This window comes from Anas platyrhynchos, chromosome 7 (genome assembly GCF_047663525.1).
Source record: "Anas platyrhynchos isolate ZD024472 breed Pekin duck chromosome 7, IASCAAS_PekinDuck_T2T, whole genome shotgun sequence".
Lineage (NCBI taxonomy): Eukaryota > Metazoa > Chordata > Aves > Anseriformes > Anatidae > Anas > Anas platyrhynchos.
In genome coordinates this window covers 21,958,361-21,973,657 of record NC_092593.1, presented here as the reverse complement: position 1 = coordinate 21,973,657, position 15,297 = coordinate 21,958,361, and the positions used below count along the sequence as shown (strand labels likewise).

The 15,297-nt window shown below is 40.4% G+C and overlaps 1 protein-coding gene across 18 annotated transcripts in view; it reads right to left on the bottom strand.

Annotated features, from left to right (window-relative positions):
• Positions 1-8,331: 8,331 nt before the first annotated feature.
• RAPGEF4 (Rap guanine nucleotide exchange factor 4) overlaps positions 8,332-15,297 on the bottom strand; it is a 152,146-nt gene continuing 145,180 nt past the window's right edge. For all 18 annotated transcript variants that reach the window (XM_072040943.1, XM_027461176.3, XM_038182436.2 and 15 more), the window contains 2 exons: positions 11,642-11,696; positions 8,332-10,090 (listed from right to left, as the gene is read on the bottom strand). In XM_072040943.1, coding sequence (XP_071897044.1) covers positions 9,963-10,090; positions 11,642-11,696 — 183 coding nt within the window. In that variant the 3' untranslated portion in view covers positions 8,332-9,962. The remainder of the gene's footprint in view (positions 10,091-11,641; positions 11,697-15,297) is intronic.

Sequence of the window (15,297 nt, the reverse complement as noted above, 5' to 3'; positions counted from 1 at the left end):
CGCAGCCCCTACCCGAGGGTGTCGGTGGCAGCGCGGTGCTGGGCCCTCACGGCGGGCTTTTGGGGGACTGGGAATGGGGGAGCGGGCTGTCACGTCTGAAGGAAGTGACTCAAAGGGCTCGGGGGCAAGCAGAATCGCTGTCCTGGGGCAGACGCGTCCCGTGGACGTGATGGCACGTTTCTCGTGTTGGCATCGTGAAGGCTTCGGCACAGGGCCCATCGCTGCCCTGCCACGCTCCCCGGAGTGGCCAGCACTGCCTGCACGGCGGCTTCATGTCCGCTGGTGCCTCAACCCCCTGTTACCCCTCACATCATCACATCACATCACATCACATCACATCACATCACATCACATCACATCACATCACACTGCTGCTACGTGGATGTGTCGGTGCACCACGTAAAAATCAGCCGCGTAGCGCAGTGACTGGTGAGGAGGTGCACAGCATCATGTACGTGGCCATACATCGCGGCGATGGATGGTATCGGGATGAATCATGGAGATGCTCTTTACCGGTGAATCAAATCCAATGATCTCACAAACATCAGAGGCTTTTACCCAAGGCAAGGGGTAGGCTGGTTAAAAGTTAAAACAGTGGAGCACAAGTACACATTTCTGGGCACAAAACACGTTATTTAAGTGTTCCACGAGAGTTAACCAGAGTTTACCAAGACACGAAGCAGTCAGTGCAGAAAGTACCCAAAGAGAAAGCCCAACAGCATGCACTGGCGGCCTCCCCTCTGCTCTCCTGGCAGGATGAGAAGTGACGGAGGGCAGCAAGCTCTGCTGCTGCAAAGCGCTGGTACGGCGCTTTGGGGCACTTTCCCTCTGACCTTACAGTGCACGCTTTGTGAGGGGGCAGCTGGGGAGCCTGGAGAAGTCTCCAATCAGTGCAAGGCACTGCAGCATGAAAGCACGAATACCAAACACGAATCACATGAAACTCACGCTCTGGAGGAGGAGAGGTGCTGCGTAGTCTCCTAAACGCTGTGACTAACATGTTTATCCTTCCTGTCTGAGGCAATTGCCAATTAGTCAAATGACTTTAAAATCCATTTAAATGTTAAATCACTCAATTCATAGGCATTTGCTGTGGACAGCAGTGTGCTCATGTTCAGAGGCCTCTTGCCTGGGGCGTGTTGTCCACATGGCTGTGTGTGCGCTGCATCAGGATGTATCACGGCTGACTTTAGGCCCCGGCTGTAGAAAGAAATAGATTATTCCGGTAGCACATAAGATAAAACATAAACTGCGGGGGTGGTTAATGTTTCCTGCTCCAAGAGCAGGAGTGCAGAGTCTGCGCCAAGAGCTGCTAATGTATCACTGATCAAAATATTTAATTGCACTTGCTCTATCAGAGGACAAGGGAGCAAATGAGCAGGAGCCTGTACGTATGCTGCACTGTGCGAGTATTGGCAAACCCAAGTGGTGAGCTATCATAAAACTTGTATTTTAGTTACTGAAGCAAGGTTTTAAGTGTACATTTTGGGGTTTGTGGTCCTCCTGCTCTCTGGTTAATGAGTCTTCAGAAGCTTTCAAGCTTTTTTTCCATTATCATGAGAACTAAAGAATTAGGTAAAAAAAGAAATCAGAGTTGTCGCAGTTTCACATGTTGAAACAGCAAATTAAAGTGAGCCAGCATGTGGCGGTACCACTATTTTCCCCTTTCTGTGTAGAAAATTCAGACTGGATTAGCTTTGGAGAACTTCATCCCAAACTCAGGCTTCAATGCATGTAGAACAGGCAGAAAAGGAAAATATTTAAAAGCTAACAAATGTTATTGTGAAGCCACAACTAGGGCAGGAGAAGGGCAGCTCTAGCAACTCTTAACTGCATTCAGAGTTGGAAGGACTCCTAAGAATTGTCTCTTTACATCTCATTGCCACACTGGGCATGCAGTGACGTCTCTCTGCCTTTCAGCATGGAAAATACAGTTTCATGCATACATCCAGGTGGTTTAAATCACCCCGGCTGCCAAAAGCAGCCGTCACACCCCTCTGCTGCCCGGCCAGTCCTGCTCCCACTGGCACTGCAGTGCCTCCAGCCTTGTGCCAGCAGGGTTTTTGCATGGTCCTGTGGTGAAGTGGGCTGTGGAGATCTCGGGGAAAAGAAATCGCTTTCCCCAGCTCAGTGTCTGAATTCAGGTCAACAGGCTATTGCACAAGGACTCATGCCAGCGCACAGGGGGAGAGCAGCTGACAGGGGATGGAGCACGGAAGTGCTTTTTTAGCAGTCACAGAGGTTTATGCCAGCTTAAACTGTACATGAAACTTGAGACAGATAATTTGGAGGTGGACACCTGCTCTGTATTTTTCAATTCTCCTTCAAGACTGGCTCAGTACTTAGAAGTACTGTGGAGATGGGCTGCCAGCGTTCACTTCTGCTGTTGCACCCAAAACACAACCGGCAGCTCTTCTTCATGACTGGAGGAGAACTTGTGTGGTGCTTGTACCCCAAAGAAGCTGCATGTGGTCTTTCTGATGGAGTCAGAGAGCTCCAGGATTACTGTGGTAGAAAATCATAGGAGTCACCTTTAGATTTGTCTCCCTCCCACTGCAAATGGCACGGAGATGGTTTGCCCACAAACACCGAGCCGGCACCAGATGCACTCCCATGCCCACGCAGCAAGGACCACGATTCCTGTTTGTCTCAGCAGCCTGGTCTTTGCTGTTCCTGTGGTTATCAGCTGCTCGTGAGGCGTAAAGAAAGATAGAGCCTGGAATAACCATCGTGGGTCTTGCAGTCCCACACAGCTGGTATTTTGTTCTGCCGCTGTTTTCTCATCCATTTCTTGTATTAGAGAACAAAACAAGGAATATGTGAAAGTGCCTGTATGAAATTAATAACATACAATTATAAAATATTAATTATAAATTAATCATAAAATTATTAAATACAAGATGGAATTATAAAATACAGGCATTACTATGTCAGAGGAGCCTTGCAGGTGATGGGTATCTCTCCTGTTCCAGGAGTGACTTCTGTAAGCACATACTTTGTGTGGATCAAACACATGCTTTGTGCATAATCCTTTTCAGAATTGGCAGGTCAGAGCTTGCACACTGTATTTGCCATTCGATCTGGCATGTGTGCAGTATAAAAGTACATATAACTTCTACAAAAATGTCAATATTGTTAACGGTGAGATAGCAATGAGATGGCAAAATATTATCAAGAAATACATTTCCTGATTGTTTTATGAGAATGATTTACTTGGCTTTTACTGGCACCACAATTTTTAGCTGATCATTATACTCGTCTGTAATCCAATCACTAGGACTCTGCTCAGTTACCATTTCATTACACGTTTTTAATTATATATAATAGCTTAGTACTCCTTCTTATATTAAATTTTGTGGTCCAATAGATTTAATTTGTTGCTCTAATTTCCACACTTTTTTTTTTTCCTCTGAAATGTAATACAGTTTAACACCGTTTCCCTTGTTTTAAACTATACTAAATCTATTGTTGCTGTGCCCATTTGTGTTTTCCAGTCCACACCACGGCAAGCTCCACTGAAGCAGCAGTGCCTTGATTTCCCCCGTGATGTTTTCCAGGTTGCAGTGGGCCTGGGGAGAGGCAGGCACAATTCCACCATGAATGACCACCAGAGAAAGATGTCAACACAGAAGGTTCAACAGCTGATTAGTTTTCTTTATTAACTCTAGTTAATATCTTACTATTTAGTACATTTACTTTTCTTGGAAAGTAAAGGCAGCAACTGAAATCATGAAAACTTTTGCCACCACTGACAGAGAGTATTAGCTCTTTTTAATGATATACAAAAAGCTTACATTTTTTGCTGCTTGTTTAATCTAGAGTACATTAATTAGAAACAAATCCGTACATTGAACATCACATCATTTTCTCTTTGAGTTTAATGATAAAATAAGACTAGAAAATGTCCATAATATCAGATATTAGACTGCCTCAGAAAAGCACTTATTCTCGATAAATCTGTTTAGCTATATCATCTCAGTTCCTCTGCCTATATTTTCAAAAAATGTGATCACCCACCCACCCCAAAACTAGCACACTATTAACAACAGCTAGTTGTGACAGGAGGGGAAAAAAAAAAAAAAAAAAACAATGTGCAAACCTCTAACTAGTTTCTGGAAACCACGCTAACTGGTCAGGAGCATCACAAAAGAGTTACATGCCAGACAGCTAGAACAGGAGAAACATTAGGGCAGGAATTACAAATGGAAGGAAATGTTAGATTTCAAACAGACGCTCGGCAGCAACCTGCCAGTACCGCAGCCCTCAAGGGTCAGACCTACAGAGAATGAGGACATCTAAAGAAAACCTGAGGCAACACTGTCTCTCTGTTATCTGAGAACAGCCACAATGCTGCCAAGGGTACTCCTGCGCAGAAATAATGTACACCTGTGAAAAACCACAAAGAGTCGGCAAATGCAGCTAGCGGATTCACTTGCTGGCTCGGACAGCATCTGAAGAAAGAACTATTTAAAAACACAAGAGGTGGTGTTATAATGAGGAAACCATGGAGAGCAGAAAGCTTATGATTATTGACAGAAGTTGATTAAGAAATGGATTATTGTCTGGTAGGATGTTGGAGTATCTACTGCCACCTCTATCCTACGTATCTTTATGTAAATTTACTTTAATTGAGGTATTCATTTACAATCATTATTTTCATTGGTAATGTGCTTTATTTGCATTTGAAAGCAAAGAGAGGAAAAAAATTAAACACAACTCGCTGACCCCTGCCATGTGACAAAGGCTTAGCTTTTTGTCACTCTGACCCAAATGGATTAGGGCCAGGAAATAAAAGGTCAGTCTCTACCAGTACCCCTGTGTGTCACATTTTCATTACATGGAGTTTCCAAGAAAAATATTCCAATTTGCCTAGGTAATTATGCATTCTTTATGCATTTTCATGTAGTTTTCTGAGTTTATTCTGAATTCAAAAATTACCTTTGACTGCCGAGCCTATTAAAAACCAACCCTTTGTGAAATATCCCTCAGCAGTTAGGTGTACGTGGTAGGTTTTGTAGCAGTGCATGCTCTTCTTTTTTTGCCCATTTAATTACAAGAATCTTCCTTTTCACAGTAGTCCCCCCATCACTGGAGCCATAAGCCACCAGGACCAGAAGACCATGGTTGGATCACGTTCCTTTGGGAACTTGCAAGGTATTTCCTTAGTTAGGCACAGTGTGAGAGCAGCATTTGCTTGCTAAACAGTGCTCTGGGCAGATGAAATAAGATCGAGTCTTACCTGCTGTGGCATGGCACTCAGGTAAAAGTAAGGAGGACGCACCCCAGGTGCTTGGTTAACACACGGACCATGGCATCTTGCCATGGGGAGAAGCTGGGAATCAGGATTTAGCTGCTAACAGTGTCGGGGAGTCCCCTTGTCCTACAGCTGTGCTGGCTGGCATGGGTAGTGCCTGTGCTTGGGGGATGCCTCTGCTGTGCCTGGGGGTCCCCCGGCCTCCCCAGGTCTCCCTTAGCCCAGCCAAGGGCAGGAACGGGTGGAGGCAGAGATCCACTGGGTGTTTGTGCTGAGCTGAACTTAGTCTGCTAGATAAGTTTCTGGTTTAGTAATTTTAATGATAACTTTTTAATCTGGTCATTATTTTCTTTGATTGCTAATGCATTGACCTCTGGTGACAGCTGCTGCTTGTGCCTGCTAAACTTTAATGCAGGACACAGTAAAGAACATTATGATTATTTGAAAAGGCAAGGTGTAATGCATTTCAGATTAACAGTGAAAGAAAGGCTATTCAAGTTAGAGTTTCACTTTGCCATATCACTCTATGCTGCTTTCCTTATTATCAGTACAAAAAATGAAATGGGAATAGCACATCTTTTAATTTTCTTCCACTATTACCTCTTGATTTGCATTCAGAGCTCCCAGAAGAAATACTGCTGAATTCAGAAGTAGTCTATTTAAGCTGCATGGTGTTTAAAAATTGCTGGAAGAGGTTAAGGTACTGTATATTATGCAGTTGACCTTACTAAGAAGCTACGTTAACAATTTAGACTTATAATTTTCTGCCGTTACATTTTGTTAAATTTTTTTTTTTGAAGCAAAATTCATTATCTCTTTTGGTACCCCTGCAGGTTAAACCTTTTGATTTCTTTCTGACTTATTTTGTAAGATTTCTAAATTGTATTTAAACTTCTTGTATTTAAAAGCTTGTTTTGCCACTGTCTCTTTGAAAAGAGGGATTTTTTTTTTGTCTCTGTCTCTCTCTTTGTACTCGGTCTGCAGTGGCTGTGCGCCTTCACAGCATTTTCCTTAGGAGGAAAAAAAACAAACCCTCCATGTGTAGGAGTCCTGCAAATACATTTGAACTCTTTTGTCTGGCACTTACTTGTCTTTACAGCTGATCAGGTTAGAACAAGGTGTCTGGATCCTGCCTATACCAAACAGCAATAGCTTCCTGGTATGCTGGGCTCAGCCTCCTTGGATTTACCCTTTGTTCCGTGGCTCTACCTAGTGAAGACCAGCACCAAGGCTGGGCATGGAGAAGAGCAACAAATCCTAACAAAACTACAACAGGGAAACATGCCGGGGAGGGGAGAAATCGATCTTGTGACTCTTTAGGCCATGTAGCCCTTAGAAGAGTTGTTTGTTTGTGCTCTGTACTGCTGCTTTAGCTAAAAGCTGTGTCAGTGGGACCCTATCACATTTTCCCAAATGCCCAAGGTGTCACCATCCCAGCTCTGCAAGATCTACAACCTCACTGGTCCCCAGCAGTGGGGGGTTATGGTGCATGCTTCCCCCAGATAGTGCCTGGACACTCTCCTGCAGTGTGAGTTGGCACGGGCTGAAATCTGGCCAAGCGGCACGCTGAAACTAAAGCAGCATAGATCATCAGTGGCGCAGCCCTGGAGGCTGCCCGTGCCTCTTCTGCTTGGGCACGTGGGCACAGTGCCTCACCCTAGGGCTGGCAAGTGGGAAAGGGGAATCCCTTAGCTTCCAGTTGTGACCTGTGGCTGCAGGCACAGGATGAAGGTGGTATTGGCGTTTTGACATTTCAATGTTTCCTGAGTTCCTATTCATTCTTCACGCTATTGTGACAGTCACTTAGGCTTCAGGCTGCAAGACCAATGGATCAACAGCTGCCTTCCCGTTGTAAAGTCAACAAAGGGAGCAAGAGGAGCCCCGTACGGATCCCAGAGCCAGAAGGTAGTTTTATTCATTTAATCTCTAGGTATGTAGACTGTGATCAGCACCATAGCAACTATCTGAGCCACTTGACTGAGTTATATGCACAGATAGCAACACTTGTTATTTATACAGCACCCTTTATTGGAAAATTTAAAAATGCCAGATAGCAGTTTCATTGAGATAGGTAAACTGCATTCATTTGTTGATACGGAAACACCATAAAAACTCTGTGTCACTGGGATGTATCTACGTGATAGAGACTGTTTGGCAACAAATACGTGAAACAGTTAGAGGTTCTAAGGAATAAAGAGTAAATAAAAGGGATAAAAACATATTAAACAGATGAAGAATCAGCCTATGTGCAGAGCCAATCTGAAACTTGGCAGCTTTATAAACCAGTTAACACAGAAATAAATGAAAGTCCAAACAATAGGAATAAATCTGGAACAAATAAAATCATGAACTCACAAATGTTATGAATTGATTGTAAAGATAATAACATCTTACAAATTAATTCTCTCTCTATGGTTTATTCTAACGCATACTTTGCTTCTGAGAAGGTTCTGCATCTAAGAAAGCTATATGAAGTATACTCACAGGGCAGTACAAAGAGAAATAAGAAATATTTCTCACTTGAAATAATAAGACAGAAATTTGTCTTTGTATTTGGCTGTTTTTCCTCTGAATCATCTTGAACTTCTAGTCAGACAGCAAAGCTAAAATAAATTATGTCATCATGCTGCAGAATATTTCTTAACTGTGTAATTCTTTCCTTTGCAGAATGCAGGTACAGAACAGCTAGTGGTCTAATGTGTCAGCGTTTCCCTGGTGACCTGCAGCTTTTGCAGAATTTATGTTTTGACTAATAGGATTAAACTGTTTTTATAAATAAATAAAAATTTTATGTGTATTTGGACTCCACACAACCCTGGTCAACTCCAAAAAAATATGAATCTGAGCAGAAACACAGAATGTATCAATGAGGTCATCTCTGAAACTTAATTATGAAGTAATCATTGCAACTTCTAATTTCAGGCTTAATTAGCTTTATGACATCCAACTTCCCTGAGCAGAGCTGGTGTGAATGTGATAGGAAGACTTTTGCCATGCAAACATCACCACTCCGTGGGCACCCACTTGGCCCCGTAACTGCCTGCACGGCAGCAATACAGCTAGAAGGATTTTGGCGGGAAAGGCAGATGCCAAATCACCTCATGGCTCCGGGACCCCATGTACTGCCCTGAGGGGGCAGAAGCCAGAGGCCTCTCAAGCACCACATTAGCCGAGGCCCCAGCTTGAGGTAAAATCCTGTCCAAGATAGGTACCTTGGCGTCTTCACATCTATGAATGAGGCAGACAAATTAGTCAGATAAATGAAATTACGAATACATCACTTCTTCATTTAAACCTTTCCAATGTAAATGGTTTCTGTCTTTACATGGGAGCGTCAGGAAACTCTAAACAAAGTGGCTAGTAAAACTGTAGTGCTGCAGCACTGCCAGACTGCCACCTCCCGCGGCAGGGGTGGATCTGGCTGGGTTTATGTTGGCCATCTGTACCAAAATGGATGTAGGCTAAACGCAGTTTCAAGGCCAACAAGAGACAAGTGAAGTTTACTGTGTCTGCCAACTAGCAGCATTGGGATTTATGCAGAAATGAGGCTGAAAGTGCAAATAAGGCCAGCGACTAAACCTTTCCAGCAATTACATTTAATAAGGTACTGTATGTTATTTACAGGAAACATACATCACACGGTTCCTACATGTGAAATGCACACAAAATATAAAGACAAAAGTTGCACTTCATAACATGCTAAAGAAAATAAATAAAATGTAATTATTTTTGCACAATAGCTATTACATAAATAAATACTCTAGAACATAATGAATTAACATGTATTTACAGTCTATTGAAAGTGCAAAACAATTGGCTGAAAATTAAGATAGTTGTAAATGCTTAAGACCAGAAAATGTGTGTTAACCAGCTAGAATTAATTATAGCTGAACTTGAAGGTTTTAATGTCCAGGAAACTATTCTCTTGAAATCTGTTTGTGCATATTGTGCTCTTTTTGAACCAGTCTTTTGCTACCTTTATGCTATTGATCTTGACAATCTTAATAATTCATAATGGAATTTTGTAAAAACCTGATAGTTAAAAAAAGAAGTAAAATGTAAACACAGAGTAATCTATTTATCATTCACAATATTTTCAGTCCTGTCAGTTTTCTGAAATGGCCACACTGCTTGCAGTACTAGGCAGTATGAGTAAGATTAGAAATTTTTCTTAGTATCTGTTCTATTTCAAATGGAAATATTTTAAATTGTTCTCTGAATGGCGTTGTACCTTGGACCTCTCTTGAAGTTACACTTTCATCAGATGCTTACGCACATCTTATACTGAGGTCAACAGTAGCCGGGCAAGCAAAACCGATAATCAGTGTTTGTCCTGACCTAAACAATAAATCATGAAATATAAATTTTTAGCTAGAGAGAAAAACACTGTCACCCTTAAAATTGTAAGAAGCTTTTTGTGCATTTTTCACTATTTCATCTTTTTTGCATTTTTTTTCCATATGAGAAGTCTTTACTACACATTAAAATGAATTTAAATTACACAATATGGCCACCTTTAGAGCTACAGTGCATATATTCTTCCTCAGCCAAAGCTCTCTGACAGGCTGGTACATTGTACATTGCCTGAGACCTTAAGAATATGTTTTTGCTTATTTTCGCAGTGGCAGTGCAGTAGCGGAGAAAGTGAAGTTCTTAACAAGTGACCTTGACAGGATAAAAGATCATTTCTCATCATTGCCTCAAATGTTTATGCCCGACGCGGCTCTAGTCGGTGAGACATCTGTGATAAAGTTCTCTGGTTGTCAATCACATTTAATTGCCGCACATAGCTCCGAACATCCTGATGGTTCTTATTAGTTAGGGCTGCGTCAGGATCTGGTGAAAGAGAAATGATGTAGGATTGATACACTTAAACGAACAAATGCCTGAACAGAATGCATAACTCATTACAAGCTGTCACAGGAAACACCAGATCCTGGTGAGTTAAAAAGAAAATATTTAGAAATCTCTCTCTTTGAAACCTTTCCTTCATATCTGATAGTCTTTCTGGTTACTGCCCCCACAAATTAACTTTTCCTCCCAGATATCCTTGGCTACATTTGCTCAAATTGATGGCCCTTGGTTGCAGTTTTATACATCACCTTACCAGTCAATAGCTATAAATTCTACAGCTAACTAGCATGATTTAAAGCTTGCTATCTGCTTTTGAACCAGCAGTGTTCACACTGGTACAAAAATATATAATTGATTTAAGCCTCCTTTCATGAAATATTTCCATTTCTATCTCAGTATTAAATATTTGTATAACACTGTATTGCTTAGTGGCTTGCCCCATTCAAGACTAAGTTTACTACCTGTTTACAGTACTTAGTGTAACTGCCTTATAACTCCTCCCACAACAACTATGAAATACCACTGACTTCAGATTGAGTATCTTCAGCCTCCAAGTGCACAGCCTACAATTTAATGAAATACATGATAGGTAACTTAAAAAATTTCTTCAAGTGAAAGACACTGAAGCATCTACTGTATAAATGCGCACACACACACAAAAAAGAGGACTTAGACACGGTACATCTATCTACTGACATTTTGTTATATCACATATAGTGAAAATCCACTTCAATTTCTAAGTAATTTATATGTGGAGATCTCACTAGTGCTCAATACATTGAAATTAAAAGATGCATAGCCAGAAAAACCTTGTAGCTGGAGAAAAAGAACAGCTCCCTTAACTTGATATTCTAGAGTTAAGCCTTGACCCAGATGAAAAGAAAAATTAAAAAAAAAAAAGTTATTTTTACACTATTTATTCTGTTCTTTGAGAAGGAGGAAGGCTGCTGTAAGGCAAAGTGAATGAACCACTGGGGAATGCAGTGCCAGTGTGGACTGGGTCTCAGAGTGCACTGAGATGGGACGAGACCTGCAGAGCAAGCCTGTTTGATCACACCGTGCTGTCTACATACCTGGCCACACGTAAATTCTGATAATTATACTGACAAACAGGTTTTCAGTTCATCACCTTAGGCAGTTACATCACCTATAATGTCATGTTTCCGGCCTGGTTTCCTATAAAAACAGGGTTTGTGCAAGGAAGCATCTTGCATTTACCTGTGTGCTTCTGTCTGCTGGCCTCACTTCAACCACTGCTGAGCCCAGTTGCTAATTTCAACCTATACTAATTTGATGGCTGTGTAGAGACCTCACAGATACATAGCTTCTTCACATTCTTTGAATAGAGATGGAAGAGAAAGAACTTGTTAGAGCTTCCTGAAGGATGGTTCACTCAAGTGAAACACTGGAGGATCCAAACAGGGAAGATTCACTGGAAACCACACTTTTCAGTTCTGTTACACACAGAATTAGTTGCAATTACTGTAGCTACTGATGATAATGCTGACTGTGCAGATGTTGTAATACACTTACTGAAAGATTGGCTTCGGCAGAATTTCACCGTCCTGACAGTGTTGGCAATCATGCGCTGGAAAGAAAAGATGGGATGCAATCAGGGAACAAGCACTGTATTTCATCATCATTTAAACGAAGCACCTAACTGTGCCTGAGTGTGAAGACATATGCCAATAAAAGCAGTCATATGAATGAAAATATAATTTTAATGCTGATACCCTCATATGTAGGGTGTGATTTGCATTTACACAGGCTTTAAATGAGCATGAGTGTAATTTACATGCACTCAGAGAACCCTTTCCCTTGCTTGGATGCTATAAAAGGCCTTAACTAAAAATGAAAATCATCCCCTTCAATGTGCATTTCTTTGATACCATCTTCCCATATTAAAAAGTAAAAGGAATATCACGTACAATGACTTGAAGTATGTAACACCTTTTCATTTTAAAACCATCAGTTCCTAACAAGGGCATTTCTAGACCATAGTCACCAGTTACAGAGCTTTCATATTTCATATCAGTTTGAATTTGAAATGCAGCCCTCCTTGAAAATGACAGGAAAAACAAAAACAAAACAAACAAGCAAACAAGACAAACAAACAGGTGAAGGCCTATATTCACCAATTCCTTCTGGAAGTTTGCTCGATTCACATGTGAGAAGGACACAGTTAGGACTGTGGCCCTGTGGGCAAGTTTCATCAAACAGACCTGTTAGACCATGATAGCTTGTACATGTGTATCTAATCCAGTATGACAAGCAGATCCATATTTGGTGGATACTCCTATTGGCAACTCACAAAAAAAGCAGAATTTACTTTGGTCGCTTTTGGCTGTGCTCACTCCTCCATAAATAAAACATCACTTCACTCACTCAGCTAAGAAAATAATATTCAATATATTTTATCTGATAAATCAGATTCTATTTTACAGTAGTTTTTAGGAACAAGGGAAACCAAGTCATGAAGTGAAACATTTCAGATTTAGTTCTGGACTGCAAAATTTTAACTTGCTTGTGTGATCGACACCACCCAGGTAATAGACCCACTGGTGCCAAGTAGAATTAGCTGTTCTTCACAATATCAAATAAACTGAAAATTCATCACTAAAACTGAATTCCCTTAGCTAGACTGTTTGACTTATTCACTGCTTTAAGGATGATGGTTGTTTCAGTTTCTTTTGCTTAGGTTAAGTTTGCAGAGGAGGGAAAAGCTAAATCAGAGCCTAATGTTTGTTTAAGTGCTTTAATATGGTCAAACAATTACAACACAATTACTTGTTTTAACACAGCACACTCTCATCAGGCTGCTTCATACCTTCTTGAAATTTTGTGTGAGGTTCACAAGGTAGTTGTGAGTATTGACACAACAGAATGACATTTCTTACTAGCAAACAGTAAAACCGAGGGTACATGCGCTTCAAAATTCATACTCAATTATAATCTTATGTGAAAGTGATTAAATTAGATATTTATGTCATTCAAGGAATGGATAGCACCAATGTAAGACATTCCTTACAAACATATATGCTGAATAACCTTAAACATTGTCAAGCCCCAAAATGATCATGGCTGCTGGTCAGCTTTAGAAATACTGCTGATACACATACCATGTTTTTGTGGATTATACGTTGTATAATCAAATGAAATGTAGTCACTCTGAAAGTGATGTAAAAGTATTTTAATTCTAAAATGCAAATTTCCAAAAGATCACAGGAATTCAGATGAGTCTGCTTATATTGTTCCTAAAGTCATATGGATTAACATGTGGAAAATAAGTAGATTTCACGTAAGAGTCATTTTTATACTATGTTAATTTTCATATCTCTTCATTATTAATAAACAGACTTTCTAAGGCACTTACCTTGCAAACATTCTCATATGTGCTTAGCATTAAGCATGCGAATAAGCCCCATTGACTTTGATGGAACCTCTTAAATGGTACACCATCACCCACTATAATATTGGATTGAGACAGAATGCACTGCATATTAGCATTGGTTCTTCAAGTCTAACCCTATCAAAATGACAATCAAAACAACATGAACATGAAAACATGAATGTTTCATAACTCTGTAGATTCATATTTGTCTCTGACTGTTATGTGTTGCTGCTGCTGTTTTGACTCACATAATTTCAGAAAATACTCCTCTAAAATAACTATTTCAAGGAAAGATCATCAAGTTGAATTGGACCAGCTAACCTGATGAAGTGCCAAGAGTGTCTGACTTAAAGGGTAGCTTTCCTAAGAACACTTCAGTTTTATGGAGACTGCTGGTGCTGCTTGATGTGTTTTCTGAACAGGCTGTCAATATACACCCTAATTTTTCATATTGGTAAATTTTTAGGTTTTAAAGCCTCATTTCACAACCATCTTTGAAGCTAGACTGTATGCTCAGTGTTTGATTAGTTTAGTATTAAGTTTCTTAAATGAAAAATTAAGATTTTGCAAAAATGACTGTTCTGCTGAATCATTTTACTCTTTGTTTTCTTTATGTGGGAAATTTGTTCTTGAAAAAGCATAGCATTCAGAATAGGTATTGTAATGCTGTACTGGACTGAAGGACAAATGAGTGTAGTAAAGGTTTAAAAAAGTTCTCACTGTTTCCAAATTTCTCATTATACGGACTGTTCCAGGCAAGGAGAACAGAAGTGGCAATGAACTTGTCTGACTTCTGGTTAAGGGTTGAACTGCCTGTTTTTCTTCAGTTGGCTGAAAGGTTTCATTTTAAGGAGTTACTTTGCCTATTCCTGAGGATAATCTCATTCAATCTGTGCATTCAGAAGTATGCTGGCAATGATGAAACACAAAGGAATAAGGAAGTGGGTGTTAATACAGAATAAATGGAGAATCTTTGACCAGAAAAGAACATCACAACCCAGTAGGGAGATTCTGGAGCATTATGCATCCTTGAAGAGCTCCTTTCACATTACTTTTTGCAAGGGCTATTGTACTTTCTAATATAAGTCCCAAAGAGTTCCTCTTCAGAAGGTGTGAATTGGATGGAATAACAGCACATGAAGCAAAAACGAATTTCCCTCCCTGAATCATGCAGATTAAGTTGGATTCTCTTCTTTTGATGCAAGAAAACTGGAAACATGTAGAGAAAATGGTCAAACAGAAGTTCAATTGCCAACTCCTTATTTCATCTTATTATATCCTCCTATTTCTTCAAATAGAGGATTACCTCTACCTGAAAAAATTAACCTCTGTTTACTCACTGTGCTAAGACAGACCATTACGAAGAAGCCATACAAACCTAAATATGTATCTTTCTGAAATAGAACCAACTGCATAATATAACAAGCAACTGCAACTACTAGCATGCTATATATATACACAACAATACCCTTTCAAGTTTTACGCAGTCTGGAATGGTGGCAGCAGGCCAGCACATTATCTTCTAATCCATTCCAAACTGAGGCTTTAAAATGTTATAAATATTCATATATGCCATAGAAAACTACTAAGGGCTTTAGTCACACACTTTTTGCATAATCTTTATGTTCCAAAAATGAAAGAATGTTTGCCCTTTTTTGCATAAGGATCAGAGTGTGAATTCCCTTTTGTTCATCTCCACAAAACCCGAAAACCAATATGCACAGATTCTCTAATCCTCATTTCACACCTGAAGGGTGAAGAGGTTTGACAAAAAGAAGAATCAGTGACCAGCATCATG